Source organism: Lagenorhynchus albirostris, chromosome 15, assembly GCF_949774975.1.
Source record: "Lagenorhynchus albirostris chromosome 15, mLagAlb1.1, whole genome shotgun sequence".
In the NCBI taxonomy this organism is placed as follows: domain Eukaryota; kingdom Metazoa; phylum Chordata; class Mammalia; order Artiodactyla; family Delphinidae; genus Lagenorhynchus; species Lagenorhynchus albirostris.
This window is the reverse complement of record NC_083109.1, coordinates 23,930,199-23,951,622: the sequence shown is the minus strand read 5'-3', so window position 1 is coordinate 23,951,622 and position 21,424 is coordinate 23,930,199. Positions and strand designations below refer to the sequence as shown.

At 47.0% G+C, this 21,424-nt stretch overlaps 1 protein-coding gene across 1 annotated transcript in view; it reads left to right on the top strand.

Moving 5' to 3' along the window:
* Nucleotides 1-268: 268 nt before the first annotated feature.
* Nucleotides 269-21,424, top strand: part of MMP24 (matrix metallopeptidase 24) — a 46,195-nt gene continuing 25,039 nt past the window's right edge. Inside the window, exons 1-2 of the mRNA XM_060124710.1 lie at nucleotides 269-493; nucleotides 20,240-20,388. Coding sequence (XP_059980693.1) covers nucleotides 269-493; nucleotides 20,240-20,388 — 374 coding nt within the window. The remainder of the gene's footprint in view (nucleotides 494-20,239; nucleotides 20,389-21,424) is intronic.

Sequence of the window (21,424 nt, the reverse complement as noted above, 5' to 3'; positions counted from 1 at the left end):
GAGCCGCCGGCTCCGCGGGTCCCGCCTGGGTGCTGCCCCCGCGCCCCTGGCCGTCCCCCGCCAGGGCGCGGCGCGCGGAGGCGGGGGCGCGCTGGCTGCCGAGGCGGCGGCGGCGGCGGCGGCGAAGACAGGCGGGCCGGGCGCGTGTCCGCGGCGCGGTGACTCGGCGGCTCCGCAGCGGCTGCAGCGGGAGGACCCGGCCGGAGCCGCCGCCGCCGCCGCCGCCGCCGCCGCCATCGCAGCCGGGCGGCCGGGCCCCGCCGCCGGGATGCCGAAGAGCCGGGGCGGCCGCGCCGCGCCGGGGTTGTCGTCGCCGCCGCCAGGCCTGGCCCCGCGCTGGAGCCTCTGGCGGGCCCCGGAGCGGCTGCTGCTGCTGCTGCCCGCGCTCTGCTGCCTCCCGGGCGCCGCGCGGGCGGCGGCGGCGGCGGCGGCGGCGGGGGCCGGGGACCGGGCGGCGCGGGCGGCCGAGGCGGAGGCGCCCTTCGCCGGGCAGGTGGGGCTGGCGCGCCGGGCCGGGGCGGGGGCTCGGGACCTCCGGGCAGGGCGGGGGGCGGCGCCGGGGCCGGGCCTGGGCCGGGCCGCGCCGGCCGCCCGGGGCGCAGAGGTGGAGTGCCGGGGGTCCGCGCCGGGAGTCCGGGCTAGCGGCCCAGGGCGGGGGCTGGGAAGGGCCGCGCCAGGCCCGCGGGGGCCCGGAGCCGCTTCAGCACCGCGGACAGGGGCAGCGGGCGGGGGCGGAGCGGGAGGGTCGGAACTGTGGCGGTGTGGCGTGTGGCCTGCCTGACTATGTGTGAGGGAAGCCGTACAACGCCTGGGAGTAAATAGTAAGCGCAGCCAGTCTGTTGTGGTTTGGGAGAAGGACCCGAGGATGTTCAAGCTGGAGACGAGAGGACAGGGCGGGGGGGAGCGGGGGGCAGGGAGGGCGGCAGGGGACGGGGGAAGGACTCGATCACTGTCTTCGTATCTGAAGGGCTGTCACGTGGAGGAAGGACGGCCTTGCTCTGCGTGGCCCCGCAGGACAGAACTAGGGCCAACGGGGGTGGGGGTAAGGGTCGCAAGAAGGCGAATTTCGCTCAACATGAGAAGAAGTTTGTAACAATCGGAGCTGCTCATCGCAGACATGTGCAAGCAAAAGCTCCAGGAGGGGACTGGATGCATGCATGCATAATACCTGCCTGGATACAAGCATAATAATAACAATAATGCCAGCTAGCATCGACTGAGCACTCACTATGTGCCAGGCCTGGTGCTGAGTTTTATGTGGATTATCGCGTTTAATCCTCGTAACTACGCTACGAGATATTTGTAATTATTTTCCTCATTTTACAGATGAGGATACAGACTCACAGAACTAAGTAACTTGCCCAAGATCACACAGCTAGTGAGTAATGGAGTTGGGATTCTAACCTAGGCAGGCTGACTGTAGTCTCCGCATATTTAACCATGATATTATCCTATGTCACACAAGGGGGGCGGGGGGCAGTTAGACTAGGTAATATCTCTGGTCTCTTGCAACCCACAGGTCTGCAATTCTGATAAGTGACGTTGAGACAGTGTTTTTTTTTGCTGAGGAATATCAGAGTGATTGCCTCACTTATTGTAAGAGATGGAGTGTGTTTGTTGAAGCAATCTATTTGTTCAGAAGAATCTGTCAGAACAGGAATTCTTAATTGGGCATGGGACTCAGGGAGTCTGAAATCTTGTGTAAAATTGTGTTTGTATGTGCAAATGGGTTTTTCTTGGAGAGGATCCCTCGATTTCTTCAGACTCTCAGAGGGGTACATGATCCCCCCCAAATTAGGGTGTGTAGAAAGTCTCTAGTCCTGCTGGTAGTTTTCTTCCAAATGCCTTATAATTGCTGTTGACTTTTAGTGAAAACTTTCCCTAGCTTGTTTGTGTTTTCAGCTTTATTTCCTCTCAGAGTAATGCATTTCATGAGTTTATACCCTATAAAAAGGGTATACTTTTTATATACCCTATAAAAAGTAGGATTCCTTTAGTCTTCCTGAATGCACAGGGTGAGGCTGAAAGACCCTAGCCTGGGATTTAGGTGGCCTGGGCTTCTAATCCTACCTTGGCTCCTGGTGGCTTCTGTGACCTTGAGCCATTTCCTTGCCCTCTCTAAGCCTGAATTTTACCGTCTCTAATACAAAGAGATAGGGCTAAATGATCTCAACTCTGAAACCCTTGTATTCCTATGATATTTCAAGCATTAAGAGGAGGCTTTTTGGTTGAATATGTTAGGATTGGGAGAGAAGGTAATGCTACCCTTATCTTTATCAGTTTTATAGGCTTTGATTATTCCACCTCTCTCAGCCTTTGTCTTTTCATACTTGTTTCCCCCTATAATAGGCCACCTCTAGAATAGTCACATTCATCCTCGTGAATCATTTTAATTATCCTTTTCTAGATATCCTTGGCTCCTAACTTTCAATGGATGTCAACCTGACCATTCTCCCCAGATATGGGACCTTGTCATCTTACACAAAGGAGGATGATTTCCTCTTTGATTTTTAGGTCCCTTCCTGCTTCTGCCTATCTTTTTGTCAGCCTTCCTGATCCCAACACATTAGGACACTGCCTTTAGGAAACAATCCGCAGTAGCTCCCCGATCCCTTTCCTGGGTCAAAACTGATAGCCTGGAGCACAGCACCCTATCTGTGTATTATCCTTACCGGAGTACATTGTTACCTTACATTTCCCACGTTGACATTTAGCTTCCATTTTGTGTCCCACTCAGTACCTTCCTTCAGCTCTCTCTCTCTCTCTCCCCCTCCCTCTCTCTCTCTCTCTCCTTTGGCAGAGCATGTCCCTACCTGAAAGGGCTTAGTATGATCTGCGGTCCTGAAATTTTCACTTTGCTCTACGTCTTCTGGATCACTGATAAAAAATTGAAATCAGACGGATCCCAGCATGGTCTCTTGGGGACCCCTGCATTCTTAATCTCCTTTCATTTAGAGACGTGACCAGCTCCATCTATTTATTTATTTCCACCTATTAATTTATTGCCTTCTATTGTTTATTTCCTTCTACCATTTTCTCTCTGAGTTCTCAGGCCCTCATCACCCTCAGTTCCATAGTGTCTCCATTTTCCATTTCTAATATATTGTCCAAAACTTTCTGAAAGATAATTATATCCACTCCTTCTGTGGACAATTTGCTCACTATTATCCCCTCATTGAATCCTAGTGGATCACGTGATTGAAACCTTATAGAAATATTGATGCTTTTCAGCGAGAAGATAACGTTGCTTAGTCCTCTCTCTGTCTTTTAAGGCCTCTGCAGTCTGACTCCACCCTACCGCCTCACTAGAAGCTGCCTTTCCCCCTGCTCATCCATACACATCCTTACTCCAGACAAGCTTGTCTCTCCTTTATCCTAAGATAAGCTCCCCATGTTTCCCTGGACATTTACACATGCTGTACCTCCCCCCATCCATCTGCCTCCTTTCTTAAAGTTCCAGCTCAAGCCCTGCCTCTCTAGGAAACTCTCCCTGACTTCTCTAGGCATTTATTTCTCTCTTCTCAGAAGAGCACTTTGAGGCAGCTCCAGCCAGCTTGTCATTTAATTTTTTTTTTAATACTTAAACATTATTTTCAGGAAAAGGGTTGTGGTTCTTAGGCAGGGCCTTCCCCAACCAAAGTGCTTTATGGTTTTAGATCCAGCACAGTCCTCAACTCTCAATGTTCGTTGTTAATTACTCAGAAAGCATCCAATGATTCTTCTCTTCATCCTTTAGGCCAAAAAGTTACATGCATCTGAAATAGACACTCATGGGCATGTGGTCTCAAGGTGCCTTCTAAAACCCTTCTTAGGGATAAAACTCATTGCCTGCCTGTCCTTCCTTCAATGAAAATAGAGGCTATTCCGCTTGTCAGTGGTTCCACAATGACACCCTTGAGTTCTTTCATATAGGCTGTCATCAAGTGGTAGTGATATACAATAGAGAGGAATTGAGAGGTACGGTTTAGGGTACAGGTTAGGGTACGACAACGGGTTAGGGTTAGGGTACGTGTTAGGGTATGGGTTAGTGTTAATGTATGGGTTAGAATTAGGGTACAGGTGACCTTAGAGATCCCTAAGTAAGCGCACTTAACAGATACTTTGTAAATTGCCATAAGTGAGTTGCCCAAGGTCACTAAGCCTGACAGTAGGTGATTCAGAACTAGAACTTTTCCCTGGTTTCCTGACTTCTTGGTTGAAAGCGTTTTCACTGTCTTTGGCTTTGATTTCATATTTCTGATCTTTTATTACCAAAAGACAAAGCCCCCGCCAAAATTTGTTCAATCTGTTTTCTCCTTTGCTTTCTTGAGTCTTTCTTTTGTATTTTGCACATTGAGGGGTCCCACTGATTCTCTAATTGGCTTCCTGTGTTTGGTTTATTTAAAGCATCTCTTTCTCTTATTATTAGCTGAGTAGAATGCCCCATAAATAGATTTTTGGCCCTCCTAACTTCCAATTTGATTCTGGGGAAGGTCAGTATAGGCAGAAAGAGACAAGCCAATCAGCACAGGCCACATGAGTGACAGAGTGTGACTCCAGGACCCAGGGCTTAATGGATTCCTGCTCTGTAGACTGGTTTTGAGGGGTCTGCTCTGGGCAGATGGAGAAAGTTCCTCAGTTTGCACCTGTAGTCAAGGAAAGTTAGAGCCCTAAATGAGTTTAGGCGTGGGGTAGGCCTATTAAGAAGCACTAACAGACTCCCAAGCCAAAAATGTATTTCAATGTGATCATGGCCTCCAATATATCTTCATTCTTGTCTGAAAAAAAATTCTCACTCTTAGGAAGTTCTTCCTTTTACCTAACCTGAGTCTACTCTGCTGCATTTTTAAATCATTTTCTCTTATTACTACTATGGTTTTTCCTATCACATTAATAGCCTCATATCTGTAAAGCACTTTGCATTTTCCAGATGCTTTCATGTGCCTGGCCCCACTTGATCCTGGCAACAACACCATAAGGTGGACTAGGAAGATATTGTCCTCATTTTATAGAGGAGGAAACGGAGACTCAGAGAGATGATGTGGCTTGTCCACACATTGTCCAGAGACCCATATGGAGCTAATAAACAGTAAAGCAAGGACCAGAAGCTGGGTTTTCTGTCCTAGATCTGAGGTTTTCCCTATATATGAAACTATCCTATTCTGGATTATTGTAATAGCCTTTTAGCTAATCTCCTCCACTTTCAGGTATATCCCACTCCAGTCATTGAAAGAGGTAGTTTTAGAGCAAATGAATGTAAATTATAGTTGTACCAGAGAGATTAATCTTAGAGATTAAACCTAGCCTTATGATATGGTATAGTTTAGACTCAAAATCAGAGAAAGCAATTCTTAATAGACTGCAGCCAGTGACTCCTCAGGACCTAGCACAGTGCCTGGCACATTCTAGATACTTGATAAATATTTTAAAATCGATTGTATTATCTGTGTCCCCCACCAACTTCCTTCATAGTGCTTGGCACGCAAAAGTCCGTACCTGTTTTGAAGAAAAATCAATGTATGCTAGAGGTTTAAAGGTCTGGGGAAGCACCAAAGGGGGAGGAGATGGGGTTGGGGAAGTTAGGGAATGTTCTAGGAAGAAGGTTCGTATCGAAGATGAACCTTTGAGGGAGGAAACAGACAAAGAACGGTGAGTGGGGCAGTCCAGAGGGAAGGAAAACATGAACCAAGGATCCACACACGTGCAGGGCGTATTTAGGAAATGGTAGAGGATTTGATGTGCCTGAGGCCTTGAGTTATTGCTATTTCCAGTAAGAGTGTTTGAGAAGAGGCTGGAAAGGGAGGCTGAGAGCAGACTGTGAAATTGGCTTTTGTCCAAAGACTGAGAGGAATCATGAAAGGTTTCTGAGCAGAGAAGTGACCTGTTCAGATTCTCAGAGCCGTGTTGAGGGGACGGAGGCACCGAGGCCTGTTCTGAGTTGTTCTGGGAGCTGGCTGATGCCCTGGGCGCTTTTAGCTTTCTTCACACAACTCAGGTCTGTATACCTGTTCTAGTGTGTGGATAAACGTTGAGCACCCCAGCTCTGGCCCTCCCCAGCTGAGCAATTCTGGAACAAATCATTTGGTTTCACTGGCCCTCAGGATCAATTTCATTCAAGTCCTTCCCTGGTTTTTCTTCATCATTACTCCATGCATTCATTTTCAAGGGCAACTTGGAACTAGGCTTTGATGATCTATAGGATAACAGCAAAGCCACATTTATAAAAGATAATATTTTCTCAAAAATCAGACACGTTCTTATAGCAAAGTAGGTAGAGAAAAGCAAGGCATAGTTATTAACAACTCTGTTAGCAATAATTTTTAAAATTTATTTATTTATTTTGCTACACCGGGTCTTAGTTGCAGCACGTGGGATCTTTAGTTGTGGCACGTGGGATGTTTGTTGCAGCACGCAGACTCTCGGTTGTGGCATGCATGCAGGACCTAGTTCCCCAATGAGGGATCGAACCTGGGCCCCCTGCACTGGGAGTGCAGTCTTACGCACTGGACCACCAGGGAAGTCCCAGCAATAATAATTTTAAAACTCACTTCTGTACCACAAACGCTCACATGCATACCATTCTCTGTGCCCCAAAAGCACTGGGCCAGAAAGAGCCATCCTTCAGCTGGTCTTCCTCTCACCTGCCTCAGTAGAATCAGCCGCCAGCCCAGCACTTCCACCTCCTGAACAGATCTTCCCTGTGGCCGCTTCTCTTCACCACTGTTGCCTCTACTTTAGTCTAAACTTCCATCCTGTCTCACCTGGATTCCAGAAACTTCCCACCTGATCCGCCTCTCTTGCCTGCCTCTAATCCTCCTTCCCACGGCAGCCAGAGTGACCTTTTAAAAATAAATCTAGGTGCTCTGTGATGACCTAGATGGGTGGGGTGGAGGGCGTGGGTGGGAGGGAGGTCCAAGAGGGAGGGGATGTGTGTATGCCTATGGCTGATTCACTTCACTGTGTGGCAGAAACTAACACAACATTGTAAGACAATTTTACTCCAGTAAAAAATAAATAAATAAATAAATTTAAATAAATAAATAAATCTACGCAGGGGCCAGTTATATCTGAAGCAAATATGGCAAAAGCCAAGATTTAACAAAGCTTTTTAACAAACCTTTAACAAACCTTTATCCAAGGTTTTTTTGTTGTTGTTGTTGCTTTTATTTTTGGCTGTGTTGGGTCTTCGTTTCTGTGCAAGGGCTTTCTCTTGTGGCAAGCGGGGGCCACTCTTCATCGCGGTGCGCGGGCCTCTCACTATCGCGGCCTCTCTTGTTGTGGAGCACAGGCTCCAGATGCGCAGGCTCAGTAGTTGTGGCTCACGGGCTTAGTTGCTCCATGGCATGTGGGATCTTCCCAGACCAGGGCTCGAACCCATGTCCCCTGCATTGGCAGGCAGATTCTCAACCACTGCGCCACCAGGGAAGCCCCTATCCAAGGGTTTTTTAAAAATTATTTTTATGCCTTTCTGAATGCTTATAATATTTAATTTTTTTAAATTTTTAAACAAAAAAATCTGGTATGTGACTCCCACTCTCACCTTGCTTAAAATGGCTTTTAAGGTAAAGGCTAAACTAATATTACAATACTATGGCCACTTCTCAATTTTTATTATGGAAAAATTTCAAACACACACAAAAGTAGAACAAATAGTGTCACAAGCCCCTCGTACCCAGCAACCCCCCAGGCCGCTTAATCAGGCCTCTGAGCCCCTGCATTACCGAGTCCTCCCCACCTCTCTGCTCCCTTTTATACCAGCTTCTCAGTCAACTCCAGCTGCCCTGGCCTTCTTTCTCTTTTCTTAATAAGTAGGCTCCTTCCCATCTCAGGAATTCAATAAGCTATTCTTTTCCTGGGACACTCATTATCTGACCTTCACCTTCACCTCTTCTGCTCATACACAGGTCTCAGCTGAGATGTCACATCCTCTGGGAGGCCATCCCTGATGTCACAGCCTAGATCTCCTGTCACACACTTTCTTTCCCAGCACCTTCTCCTATTCCTTTGCTTATCACCGTTAGAATGAAACATTTTGTCTTTCCATGTTTCCCTCCCCCTCCAGGCTGTAAGCTCCATGAGGAAGAGCTCAGTAGGAGAGACAGGGATGGAAACCACTACTGATAATGTACTATGAAAGATGCTGTAAGTAAGGGGTGCATATGGGAGCACAGAGGAAGTCCATTTAACTTTGAGATAGTCCTCCCAGGTGAGCTGACATTCAAGTTGCATTTCAGAGGAAATTTATCTATTAGTTCATCAGGGAGAGGCCAGTATCCACGTGGGAAAGGCCTTCTAGGGAGAGGGAATGAAAAAAGGCAGAGAGGAAGGAACTTGCAGGCTGTTTTCAGGCAACAGAAGTAGATCAGTAGCTAGAGGAGGGGGCACTTGGGGAGGGAATAGAAGGGTGGGACATACACGTCGGAGGGAAAGCCTAGAAAGGTGCATTGGCGTCAGACCGTGAGGCTTGCCGAGCGCCGTGCTGAGGAGCTTAGACTTTAAGACTGGCCGTGAGGATCAGCTCCACGCTCAATCCAATTAAGCTAAAGTAATAGAACTTTATATAATTACTGAGAGGTTATCTACTTCAGCCATCTGCCTATTTCAGTTGAGAAACTAAGGCCTGACCACGGTCTCTGTCTTCCTTCTTCCCTCTTCTAAAACTCATCAATAAGTTAAGCCCCATCGGACAGAAAATGATGGCAGATTTGCAGGAAGGCACCGGAAAGGGCAAGGAAGACTAAGGCGCCTCGCTTCTCAGAGAGTGAATGTGCGCATGGCTACCCTCCTGGCCATGGGAGGAAGCCTCCCCAGAATTGGGAAACTCAGACATCCCAGTGTCTGGCTGATCCAAAACCCCAAATGTACCACCTCCCTGGGCATGGTGATTGTCTGGCTTGTGGTGGCCTCCTGGGAGTGGGCCAAGGACACTGTGCAGAGCGCCAGGGAATTCCCGCTGGTGCACTTTCCACCCACTCGAGAGATGGTGGCAGCCAAGAGGCAATGCCGTGCCATTAAGGTGTTTGTCAAGAAGCTAAGTTGGGATTTGTGGGCGATCCTGAGGGCCCTTTTTAGACTGGCTGTGAGTGGGAAAAGACGAAAAATTTAAAAAGACACAGCCTTTGGAGGCAAACCAGAGCTAGCGTGGAGGGTGTAGCACGGCAGAGAGAACCCTCTCTGGGAGGCAGGGACACTAGCCTCCGTTTTCAGCTCCTCCACTAACTTGCTCTGTGGCTTTGGATAAGTCATTTCTCCCTGAGTTTTATTTTTCTCTTCCGCAAAATAAGCGTGTTAAATTAGATGATCCCTAAGTATTTGTTGATGAGTGCATTTTCTAGATACCTCCATGGTTAGGCCTTCACGTTTGAAGTTTTAAAAAATTAGTTATAACTCAGGTGGGTTCAGCAGCAAGGCTGAGACCTCAGTTCGGTGGGTGGAGGAGGAAGTGGGGTGTTGGTGGGACAGGAGTTGGAGGGAACTGCCACAGTGATAAGGCTGATTTCTGAGGAGTCACCAAAGGACACAGTGATTCGGTCCAGCAGTAATGACCAAAGGTGGTGGTCCATGTACTGCTGAAGATGTGGGAGAAAAATACAGACAAAAACATTGTGAGAATGCTTACTATGTGCCAGGATCTGCTAAATGCTTTACATTCATCTATTAGCTTCTTACTGCTACTGAAACAAATTACCACAAGCTTTGGGGCCTATAACAATACAAATTTATTTTCTTACAGTTCTGAAATTTATTAGTTCTTATTTAATATTATCTTACAGTCTGAAGTTTGCAATGGGACTAAAGGGACTAAAATCAAGGTGTCAGCAGGGCTGCATTATTTCTTGAGGCTGCAGGGGAGAATTCGTACCTTGCCTTTTCCAGCTTCTAGAGGCCGCCCGCATTCCTTGGCTTGTGGCCCCCTTTCGACAATGGCATTACTCTGACATCTGCTTCTGCCTTGACGTCTCCATCTCTGACTCTGATGTCCTGCCTCCCTCTTATAAGGACCGTTGTGATTACACTGAGACCACCTGGATGAGCCCGGCTAATCTCCCCACCTGAAGATCCTTAACTTAATCATACCTGTAAAGTCTCCTTTGCCCTGTAAGGCAACATAGCAGGTTTCGGGAATTAGGATGTGGACATCTTTGAAGGGCCATAATTTCAGCTAGTACTGAATCTTACTGAATCATCATCTTACTGAATCCTCCTAACAACCCTTCTTTTAATATCCTCTATGTAACGGATGAATAAAAATGATGGCTTAAAGAAGTTAGGTCATTTGCCCAAGGACACTCAGCTGGAAGGAGCAGAGTTAAGTAATATGTGGCATGTGGTGGCATCTGGGTCCCAAGTGACCTGTCTTTTCAGATACAACCTCACTCAGCTCCCAGGTGTGTAGGGACTAGAGTCTCACTCTCCGGAGGACACTGAGAACCAGGCAGGGAACCTGAGGTCCTGAGAAACAGATTAGTGTCCTTACAATCTCAGCTTAGGACCTGAGTGCCAGCCAGGGAAACTGAGGCCAAAACCCACTTGTAAGGGCTGGCTGAGGAGACAGGCAGGTGAAGGACCCAGGGATGAGAGCAGAGCCGAGGCACAGAGGGCAGGGGCTGGCTTTTGAGCCAACTTTAATAGAAGGCTTTCCTAAATGGCAACATGCTTCCTGTCCTAGCAAATCAGAGGTGATACTGAACACAACATGCCCATTCTTCGTGGCACAGGGTCATCAACTCCCAGCTGTCCTTACTGCGGTGGTTCTCAAACTTTAGTAGGCAACAGAATCACTTTAGGTGCTCTCTTTTTAAAAACGCAGATTCCGGGCTTCCCTGGTGGCGCAGTGGTTGAGAGTCCGCCTGCCGAAGCAGGGGACACCGGTTCGTGCCCCAGTTCAGGAAGATCCCACAAGCCGCGGAGCGGCTGGCCCGTGAGCCATGGCCGCTGAGCCTGCGCGTCCGGAGCCTGTGCTCCGCAACAGGAGAGGCCACGACAGTGAGAGGCCCATGTACCGCAAAAAAAAAAACCCAAAAAACGCAGATTCCCAGTTCCTAACCTCAGAGGGTCTGATTTTGTAGGTCTAAATTCACGTTTGGGAATACGTACTTTTAACAAGTTCATTGGATGAGGTGATGCTGACAGCCCGTGATGCACAAGGACTGCCCAGTGAGAAACACAGCCTCAGTGTTTGGGGCTGCAGTGCAGTGAGGGCTTTAGAGTTGTTTGTCACCTATCAGGAAAATAACAGCCATTATTATTGCTATCTTTTACTGAGCCCTCAATACCACGTATTATGTTATTTAATCTTTACAACCGCTCCATGGGGCACATGCTAAGGACATCATGCAGATGGAGCTTGATGTGAGCAGTAGCCAGGCTGAATAATTTGCTGAGGGTTGTGTAACAAGTAAATGGGAGAGTTAGGATTTGAGCCCAGCACGGTGTGTCTCCAGAGCGTGTACTCTTATCCATACCCTAAATGTCCTCTCAAGCTGCCTCGCTCCTCACTGCTCTCCACACCTCACTACCATTCATGTCCACCTGCTCAGATAAGGAAACCAGCTCTCTCTGAGCCCCATCCTAGGAGGCTATCGACTGAATGCCTAGTGCTTTCCCTAAATGCCTAGTGCAGAATTTAGGGTTGAAAGGACCCTTAGAGAATATTCAAGGCAGCCCTATATGGGAATCCCTTTATAATAGTGGTTCTCAACATAGGATAATTTTGCCCACCGTCGAGGGAACTCTTTGGCCAATGGAGACATTTCTGGTTGTCACAGCTGAGGGGGTGGTGCTGTTGGCATCTTGTTGTAGAAGCCAGGGATGCTGCTAAATGTCCTACGATGCACCGGACAGCCCTGCTACAACAGAATTATCTGGCCCAAAATACCAGTAGTGCCGGGATTGAGAAACTCTGCTCTATAGCAAATTTTGACCAGCAATGACTCATCCTCTCCCTGAGCACTTCAACTTGTTTTATTCAGTAAAGAGGTATCTATGCTGGCCCTGTGCTAGGTGTGGGGATACAATAGTGAAGAAGACAAGACTATGGGCCCCGCCCTCGGGCATTGTGTAGTCAAGCAGAGGAGACAAGCAATTCCATTGCAACGCTGTGTGATAAGAATTGTGATAAGGAGAAGGATGGGTACTGACCAGGGATGTAGAAGGAACTCCTGAGTTAAGGGGTCAAGGAAGGCTTCCCCAGAGAAAGAGAGAGGAGCGTGATCTAGACAGAAGGAACTATGTATGTCAGGGTCTGGAAGAATTAGAACACAGAGTGCTAGGTGGGGAGTGGTAAAGGAGGCTGCAGAGGTAGTCAGGGACCATATCATAAAGCCTCTTGGTTTTTTTAAAACCACTTTATTGAGGTATAATTGACATACAAAAAGCTGCACATATTTACTGCATACAACGTAATGAGTTTGGAGCTAAGTCTACACCTGTGAAACCATCACCACAATCTATGCCATAAACAAATCCATCCCCTCCAAAAGTTTCCTCCTGCCCTCTTTATTTCTATCATCATCATCATCACCACCACCGTCATCATCACCTTGTGCTAAGAACTTAATGCCTGCCCTTTTAGCAAATGTTTTAAGTGTATAATACAGTATTGTTGACTATGGGCACTATGCCATACAGTAGCTCTCCAGGACTTATTGATCTCGTGTAACTGAAATTTTGTACCCTTTGACTAATACCTCCGGTTTCCCCCTCCCTCAAATGCTCTTGACAGGAAGACTTTGAAGCTGCCTCAGGGTATTTACACTTTCTGTTCCCTCTTCCTGGAACTCTCTTGCCTCCTTCAGGTCTCTTGCTCAGATATGACTTCCTCAGAGACATCCCCTGACCATTCTCAATAAAAAAGTTGTCCCATCACTCTCCATCTCCTTACCCTACTTTATTTTTCATAGCACTTATTGCAAAATGGCTCGTCCATTAGACTGTAACTAGAAAGTAAGGAGAGTGTTTTTGTTCGATGTTCTATCCCAGAGCCTAGCCCACAGTGCCTGGACATCGTAGTAGGTCCTCAATAAATACTTATTGAATGAATAGACAGAAACAGATTCGATGTTTAGGAGGTAGAGCCTATAGTTCTTTGGTAAAAGACAATGTCGACCAAGGAGAGTGGGGAGACGTGTGTCATATGAAGCTTCGAGTTTGATAACTGGGTGGGGGGTGGTGCCGAAGCCTGGCGTAGGAATCACAGCAGAAGGGTATTGAGCTCACGGTGATCTGAGATAAGGTACAGAAAGGAGTGTGAGCTGTAGAAAGTCCTGCGAGGGGAAACGGATGCCTGTCCAGTGGTCTGACAGTGTGAAATGCCTGGTTTCAGAGACAACTGGGTTTGAATCCTGCTACTTACTAGCTTTGTGGCTCTGGATGATTATTTAAACTTTCTGAACCTCAGTTTCTTCAACTGCAAATTGGGGATCATAATTCCTACCTTGTGGGGTCGTTGCAGTCTAGACTGCCTGGCACAGTGCCAGGTATATAGTAGGAGTTCTAATAATAGTAGCTATATCCTTGTTACTATAATTAGAACATCTCTGTTAAAAAGCTGTTTATTTGAGTGAGTCAAGATCTATGTCCTGTGATCTCCTGTGCTGGTCTTAGCTTGGCCGTCTGCCAGTCTCCTTCATCCATAGCCATTTGGCTTTTTGAAGACAGTCACGTCCCCTGCAGTCCTCCCCTCTCCAGCCTAAACATCCCTCATCTTTCCTTGTGGGCTATGGTTCCTATGAATGACTCCCTCCCTCTCCTGGCCACTCTCCCTTAGTCATGCTCTAGCTTGTCGCTGTCCCTCTAGAACTGGACTTGGACTTCCCATGCATGTTGAGGTCGATGCCTTGTTCCTGTTACTCACATTGTCACCCTAGATTATGACCTCAGCTGCCCAAACTCTTTGATCAAGATCTTTGATTCTTTCTTTCTCATTCCAGCCCATGCTTCCAAATTTAACACCTTCCTGCCTGTCCCTTCTTTGTAGACTTGCCTCTGGCCTTTCTGACATTACCTTCAGACCCACTGGATTCCTGACCAAACACCAGATCCTAATCATTCCCCTGCTCCTTCTCCAGGCCTCTACAGTATGGTTTGGGTTCACATCCAACCAGATGCAATGCTCCTGAACAGCCCCAGGAGACGCTGTTTTGACCGATCCATCTCTCTCCTCCCCCATGGCCGTATCTGTTTTCCAAGAGCAAACGGCAGCACACCAGTTGATCTGCTACTTGCCGCCTCCATTGACACTTCTAATCTCACCACCGCCTCTGCTGTCTGCCGCTCTCTTCCCTCTTCGGGCCACTTTTTTTCTCCTTGTTATTCTCCGCTCTCTCCTTTGCCTGCCACTGCAGCTAAACATCTCAGCTTCGGCTTCTCGGGAACCAAAATCCCGCCTTCTGGCCAGCGGACCAATCACGCGGTGCTGTTGGTAGTCTCTCCATCTTCGGTTCAGCCCAGCTATTTTGGTCCCTGCTCGCACTCTGAGATCATTCTCACTTTCCTCTGGGTTTACACCTTTTTCAGCACTTAAAGGGTGACAGACATCTTAGAGTTGGTTAACTGATCTGTAAAGGTTAGAATTCTGACACGGCTGGTGATTGATTAATGGATCCAGGTGTAAAAAGACGAAAGGTAGGTCATTCTGTTTAAAACTGAATGGGGCTTTTTTTTTTTCCTTTAGTGGATTTTATCTTTTTTCAAATGGGACAATGGAGCCTCTTGCCTCATCAGGCAAAGAAGTCAAACCACAAAAGATTGAATTTCAGCAAAAACGGTTTTTTCAGTCCCTAATAGATACCAAGGATTGTGTTTGGTACTTTTCATGTGTATGACTCATTAAACCTTCCCAAGATGAAATCCCTTCGTTGGTACCCAGACAGTACCTCCTAGACCAACTGTTTGTTCACTCATTCATTCCTTCCTTCACTCACTCATTCATTCAGTGATTATTTATTATGCCAGACACTGTGCTAAGTACTGTAGCAGATATAAAAATAAATATGACAGTCTCTGCTCCTTGGGAACTCAGTCTAGTGGGGAAAACATATCAACCAACAGGTGTGATACACCATGGTAGTTACATTTAGAGCAACGTTTAGAGAAGTAAGCACTGCAGGAGTAGAGAGGGTGCCCCCTAGCTCTGCCAGGGAGAGTTAAGGAAGGTTTTCCAAAGGAGGTGACATTTCAGCTAGATTTTGAAGGATAAGTTTGCTAACATGCATAAAGAGAATGGGCTCTGTTGGCAGCAGGAACAGCCTGGAAGTGTGAAAGGGCAGGGAATGTTCTGGACTTGGGACTACTGGAGTGTAGAAGACTTCCTTCAACATTAGGAGCTTCTGCTCAGAGAAGTCAGAGGATTGCCTGGGTCACAGAGCAGGTGAATGGCAGAGACAGGGTTAAACAGCAGAAGTTGGAACTGTCTGCTCCCTAATGCATAGTCCTTAGCCTCCCACCCTGTAACACACACACACACACACGCACACGCACGCACGCACGCACACACACACGCACTCACGCACAGCCCGGGTCCAGTCTCAATGCCCCGTTCCCTGGCTTAGAGCTGTCCTTTGATCAGTTCCTCCCCCTCCCATTTCCCCTCTTAAGGGTCTGCCCCTGAGCTCCCAGTGAACTTGGGAGGGAAGCAGAACCCAGAGAAGGCTGATGCATTCCAATGTTTGGCCCTGAACTAGACATTTGCCTAAGACCTGAGTCCTTAGATCCTAACTCCTGACACTGCTGAGAACTTCGTAATGGATCCTGATTGGCTTTGAGATGCTCCTTGCTTGAGTATCCAAAAAAAGGAGCTGGGTAAACCAGGTTGCCCTTTACAGAGGAAGAGCTACTTTCAATTCCCCAAAGTTTTAGAAGGCTGAAGAGAGTTTATGCCAAAAATTCCCTGTTCCCTATCTCCTACCATACGTAGTAATGAGGGCAGGAGGGAAGAAGATCCTTAAATTCCATACTAGCTTGGAGGTAGGTGCTCAAAATTACTCGGTCGGTTGACTGGTTTGTCAGAATTATCTGTCGAAATTTCCCAAATGCTGTAATTCATCCTAATTGGATTTTAAGAGAACTGAGTCCACAGATAGGGAGGTATTGGATTTTAGTTTGTACCACACCTCTTTTTGGAAGGGTTTGAGGCAGTTTACAGAGTGAGGCAATGTTTTTAAGTAAGATTTTTAAGGATGAAACATAACTTGGTGGTTGGAAAGATGAAAAAAGTAATAGCTACTTCCAAGCATCACCGTGTTCAACACTTATGCTATAAATTTGACTGAAAGATTTCTGGCAGAAAGGCCAAAAATGGAAAACCACTGGGTTACCCAGTGTGCATTTTCTGAAACCAGAAAGTATGCAGAATCTCCTGTAGGGAAACCATTTTCCTCAAGCTAAAGCTTGATAGAAAGTGATTGTGTTTGGTCCCAATAAAGCTGAGCGACAGGGCGAAGAGAACAATTCAAGTCAGCTGTCATCTCTCTGAATGCAGTGTTCCCAGTGCCGTGTGAGAGATGTTCATGCCCAGAGGTCACCCGAGAGCAGGTAGACTTGACTGTGACAGATGCACTACCCTCCATAGGACCCACGAGGACTGGCTCTTGGTCCAGGGGGAGGGCAGGATGACTAGATGTCAAAAGGCAGGGAAGGAGTCAAAGACCATGTTTTCCACGTTGATTTTACAAAAGGTAACAGAGACACCGTCCAAAGGGATAACAAACGAATCACTTTTGAGTAATTATATGTCAGGTACATTTGATCATTTCACCTTAACAGCAATCCTGTGGAGGAAGGTCATTGTTTACATTTTACAAAGAAGGAAACTGAAGCTCAGTTTGTCCAAAGTCACACAGCTGGCAAGTGGTGAAGCCGGGATTCCATCTCAGGACTGTGTGCCTCTTTCCCACTATACCGCTCTGTTTATTCAACCCAACAATTCTTCATTGAAGTTTCTGTAAAGAAAGAACGGAATGTGGCATGCTGGCTGGGAGGGGCTGAGGAATACTGTGCAGGAACTTAATGCTTTGATGACATAACTGACCTGGGAATAGAAACTGGAGCTGGATGAATAGACAGGTACCTTGTCAGTTGCCCTATCATGTCCATTTCCAGATGCTTTAAATGAGCTTTTTGGCTGATCCGAGACCACAGTCAAGTCACAAGTGATTCTCTGTAAGTTGCCCACTTTGTGAACAGATAATTAATGGCAAATCATCTCTCCCCACTCCCCTCCTTTCCAATCCTCTCCACTCATCACCACACTCCTCTCCCGCAAGTTCCAGCCATTTTAAATACCGCTCAGAATGTGCTATGCATCCCAACACCTCCAGGCAATTGCACATGCTGTGCAATCCTTCAAGACTTAGCTCCACCTGGAAGCCTCCCCTGAGTTCCCCCTTGCTCCCGATCTCCACCCCTCCATGTGGATAAGGCCCCCCACCTTCGTTCTCCCATGGAACCCTCTACACACCTGATTGTTAGTGCTGTAGTTTCATGGTGGGTTTACTTGTTTGTCTGTGAGCTCCTTATTCATCATTGTATCCCCAGAGCCATGCACAGTGCCCAGCAGGTGGTCAGTGCCCAGTAATGTTTGTTGAATGGAGACAATGATCAGCTACTTTGTCAGGCACTTCCTGGGCACCGGATATAGAGAGATGATTAAAACACAGACCCTTCCCTGGAGGAACTCAGAGCTCAGAGTCTGATACATAAAGTAATGATTAGAGCCCAATATTATAAGAGCTATACCATCTGTAACAGGGGATTTAGGGAGCACAGAAGAGGAAGAAAATAACAGGCTGAGGAGTGAGACAAGTTTTTCAGAGGGAGTAATTTATGGACTGAACCTTAAAATAATGAAAGATTTTTGCCAAACTTAGAAATATGCCAGGCATAGGGACTTCCCTGATGGCACAGTGGTTAAGAATCCGCCTGCCAATGCAGGGGACAAGGGTGCAAGCCCTGGTCCGGGAAGATCCCACATGCCGCGGAGCAACTAAGCATGTGCGCCACAACTACTGAGCCCGTGCTCTAGAGCCTGAGAGACACAACTGCTGAGCCCACATGCCACAACTACTGAAGCCCGCGTGCCTAGAGCCCGTGCTCCACAAGAGAAGCCACTGCAATGAGAAGCATGTGCACTGCAATGAAGAGTAGCCCCCGCTCGCCGCAACTAGAGAAAGCCTGCGTGCGGCAACGAAGACCCAACACAGCCATAAATAAATAAATAAAGCATTTCTAAAAACTAAATAAAATGGTTACAATGGTCAATTTTAGGAAAAAAAAAAAAGAAATATGCCAGGCAGATGGGGGAAACATACAAAGGCATGAAAGAGATTCAAAGTTTGGGAAAGTGCAAGAAGTATTGAAATCCTGTGCCAAAATTTGGAATGAAAAACAGGTTTTGGATCTCAAACATGAAAGAGGTAAGGTTGTCACTCTCTTGTGGAAGTTTTAAGACTTTATTATTCTGACTGTTTTGTTTTTGGGTTTTTAAAAAATATTTATTTATGTATGTATTTGGTTGGTTGAGTCTTAGTTGTGGCAGGCAAGCTCCTTAGTTGCGGCTCATGGGCTCCTTAGCTGCAGCAGGCAGGCTCCTTAGTTGTGGCATGCAAACTCTTAGTTGTGACATGCATGTGGGATCTGTTTCCCAGGCCAGGGATTGAACTCAGGCCCCCTGCATTGGGAGCGTGGAGTCTTAACCACTGTACCACCAGGGAAGTCCCATGACTCTTCTGTTTTTACTCAGTCAGATGGATTTCATCACAAGGCAGTAAAGATGTGATAGCCACCTGGGATGAAATAAATAACAACTTGTTTATAGTTTCTGGTCTGCCTCCTTCCCAAAATGGTTTGATTTGACTGGTAACAGATGCGTCCACAATAAGACTGTTCATATAGAAACAAGAAACAAAACTATAGATGGGAAGGATATAAGCCAGCTTCCTAAGATCTTTCTGCTTCATTAGCTTACTTGATGTTCAAGATAATCCTCTGAGGAAGAGCAGCAGGTCCTGTGTGGTTTAGAGACCAGTGTGTAGGTGTGCTCCTTATAGGACATGCTTGCGGATTCCATAGATATGTGGATATTTCCCCCATTTTCCAATTGGTGCCACAGATATTTCCTGGTGCTGTGATTTCTTCTGATTTCTTCCGTTTCCATCCCTCGTGCTTGTTGGTGGAAATAATCATCTTTACTTTGCTGTCCTTCAGATTCATTGTTTGTTTGAGCTTCTTCATCCAAGCTACTTTCAGACTCTTTTGCCCTTTTAAAGTTTTTCTCCTTCTTTAAAAAAAATGACTCCATGCATAAAACTTAGAAAAGCACAGAAAAAAGTCCCCCAAGATATTATAACAAAGGATATTCAAATTAATTCTTTTTTTACTGAAAAAAATTTTGACATTATTTTAGACTTCCAGAAAAGTTTTCAAGAATAGGACAAAGAATTCCTGAATACGTTTCACCCACATTCCCCAACTCCTAACATTTAACTATATTTGTGGGGTTTTTTCTCCCTCTCTCTCCTCTCCCTCTTTCTCTCTATTTTTCCCCTGATTCTGTTGAAGAAAAAGTTGCAGACATTGTGCACCGTTATGTAAGCTGAAATACTTCAGCATGTATTCCCTAAAAACAAAGAATTCTCTTACATAACCACACTATTATTATGTTATGTGCGCCCTTCTAGGCTTTTTTCTGTGCATATATCTGTGTACTCGTATTTAAATTAAATAATACATTGTTTTGCTTATTTTGTTTATATTTATTTATAATGGCTTGCTCATTTGAAGGATTAGCAATAAAGACCACAGATAATCTCATGCCTATTAATATTCTACAACATGATTCTTCAGCAGACTGTGCCTTTGGACACAGTGGGTTTCTGGGTGGCACAGCGTTTTATCAGGCCAACTGCTTCCGAGAATGAACTGTTCTGGTGCTCTTGCATGTGTAGTCATATATCAGTGGAAAACACCTACATGGTAAAGAGGCAGGGTACTGGAAAGCCTGGAATGCAATTTAATCTTTATTCTGCAGTCAGTAGAGATCCAGTGAAAGTTTTATAGCAGAAGAGTCAGCCAACAAGAGCTGGGTTTTCTGGAGGTTAATTTGACAGTGTCTGCAGGAGGGAATGAAGGAGGCAGGAATCAGAGGCCGAGTCCATAAGTCCCTCAGGTAAAACGATCCCTGGTTTCAAGGGCAAATCTCTGCCCAGGTAGAACAGAGCCTTCTCTCGCGTAATGCATCCTTTTCTTTTCACATGTCTTTCAGAACTGGTTAAAGTCATACGGCTATCTGCTGCCCTATGACTCACGGGCATCTGCGTTGCACTCAGGGAAGGCCTTACAGTCAGCAGTCGCCACTATGCAGCAGTTTTACGGGATCCCAGTCACCGGTGTGTTGGATCAGACAACAATCGAGTAAGATTTGCATAGGACATTGTGCCTTTGAACTTTCCAGACTTACATTTGGGTTCACATTTGTCATGGCCTCATCTGTATACCATGCCCATCCTACCTTCCTATCTTTTACCCCTGCAGTGTCATCCTGGGAGGGAGTACCCCGAGGTGCCCTTTCCTATGTGAGCTGGGGATGTGCTCTGCCGTAAACTTGCTATGTGACCTTGGACAAGACTCTTAACCCTTCTGGGTCTCAGTTTCCTTATCAGCACAATAAAGGGTTTGGTTATAGATGGTCTTAAATCTCCTCTGACACTAATAACTTGTGGGTCTGTGAGTCACCCCTCTGGCATTCCTGAGATGTCCACATCTCACTTGATACAGAGACTCTAGAATAATAATGAGTTGGCAAGTCTTATTCCACTATTCACATTTATCAAGTATTTGCTGAATGCCTGCGTGTGCCAGGCACTGGGCTTGGTCCTTTGATCCCTGCCCTCCAGAGGCTCCCCATTTAGTGAAAAACACCATCTAGCTACACTGGTCTAGAACTCAGAAGGAAACACTGAGGTTCAGGGAGATACTTAGGAGGTAATGACAAGTAAGCCAAGCTACAGGGATGGTTTTTATACTCAGGGAGAGGATAAAGAGGAGGGAGAGAAGAGTGCTGGGGATGGAACTCACAAAATAAGCCGAGAGGGCTTCCCTGGTGGCGCAGTGGTTGAGAGTCCGCCTGCCGATGCAGGGCGCACGGGTTCGTGCCCCGGTCCGGGAAGATCCCACGTGCCGTGGAGCGGCTGGGCCCGTGAGCCATGGCCGCTGAGCCTGCGCGTCCGGAGCCTGTGCTCCGCAACGGGAGAGGCCACAGCAGTGAGAGGCCCGCGTACCGCAAAAAAAAAAAAAAAGCCGAGAAGGAGCAGCCTGAGAGGTGAAGGAAGCCCAGGGCGGGGATGCTATGGCCGTGAAGGGGGATGGTCAGCAGGGTCGGCTGCCATGGTGGTCAAACAGGAGACTGAAAGGTGTCTGCTGAGTTTAGTAACAAAGAGGTTGGCCGTTG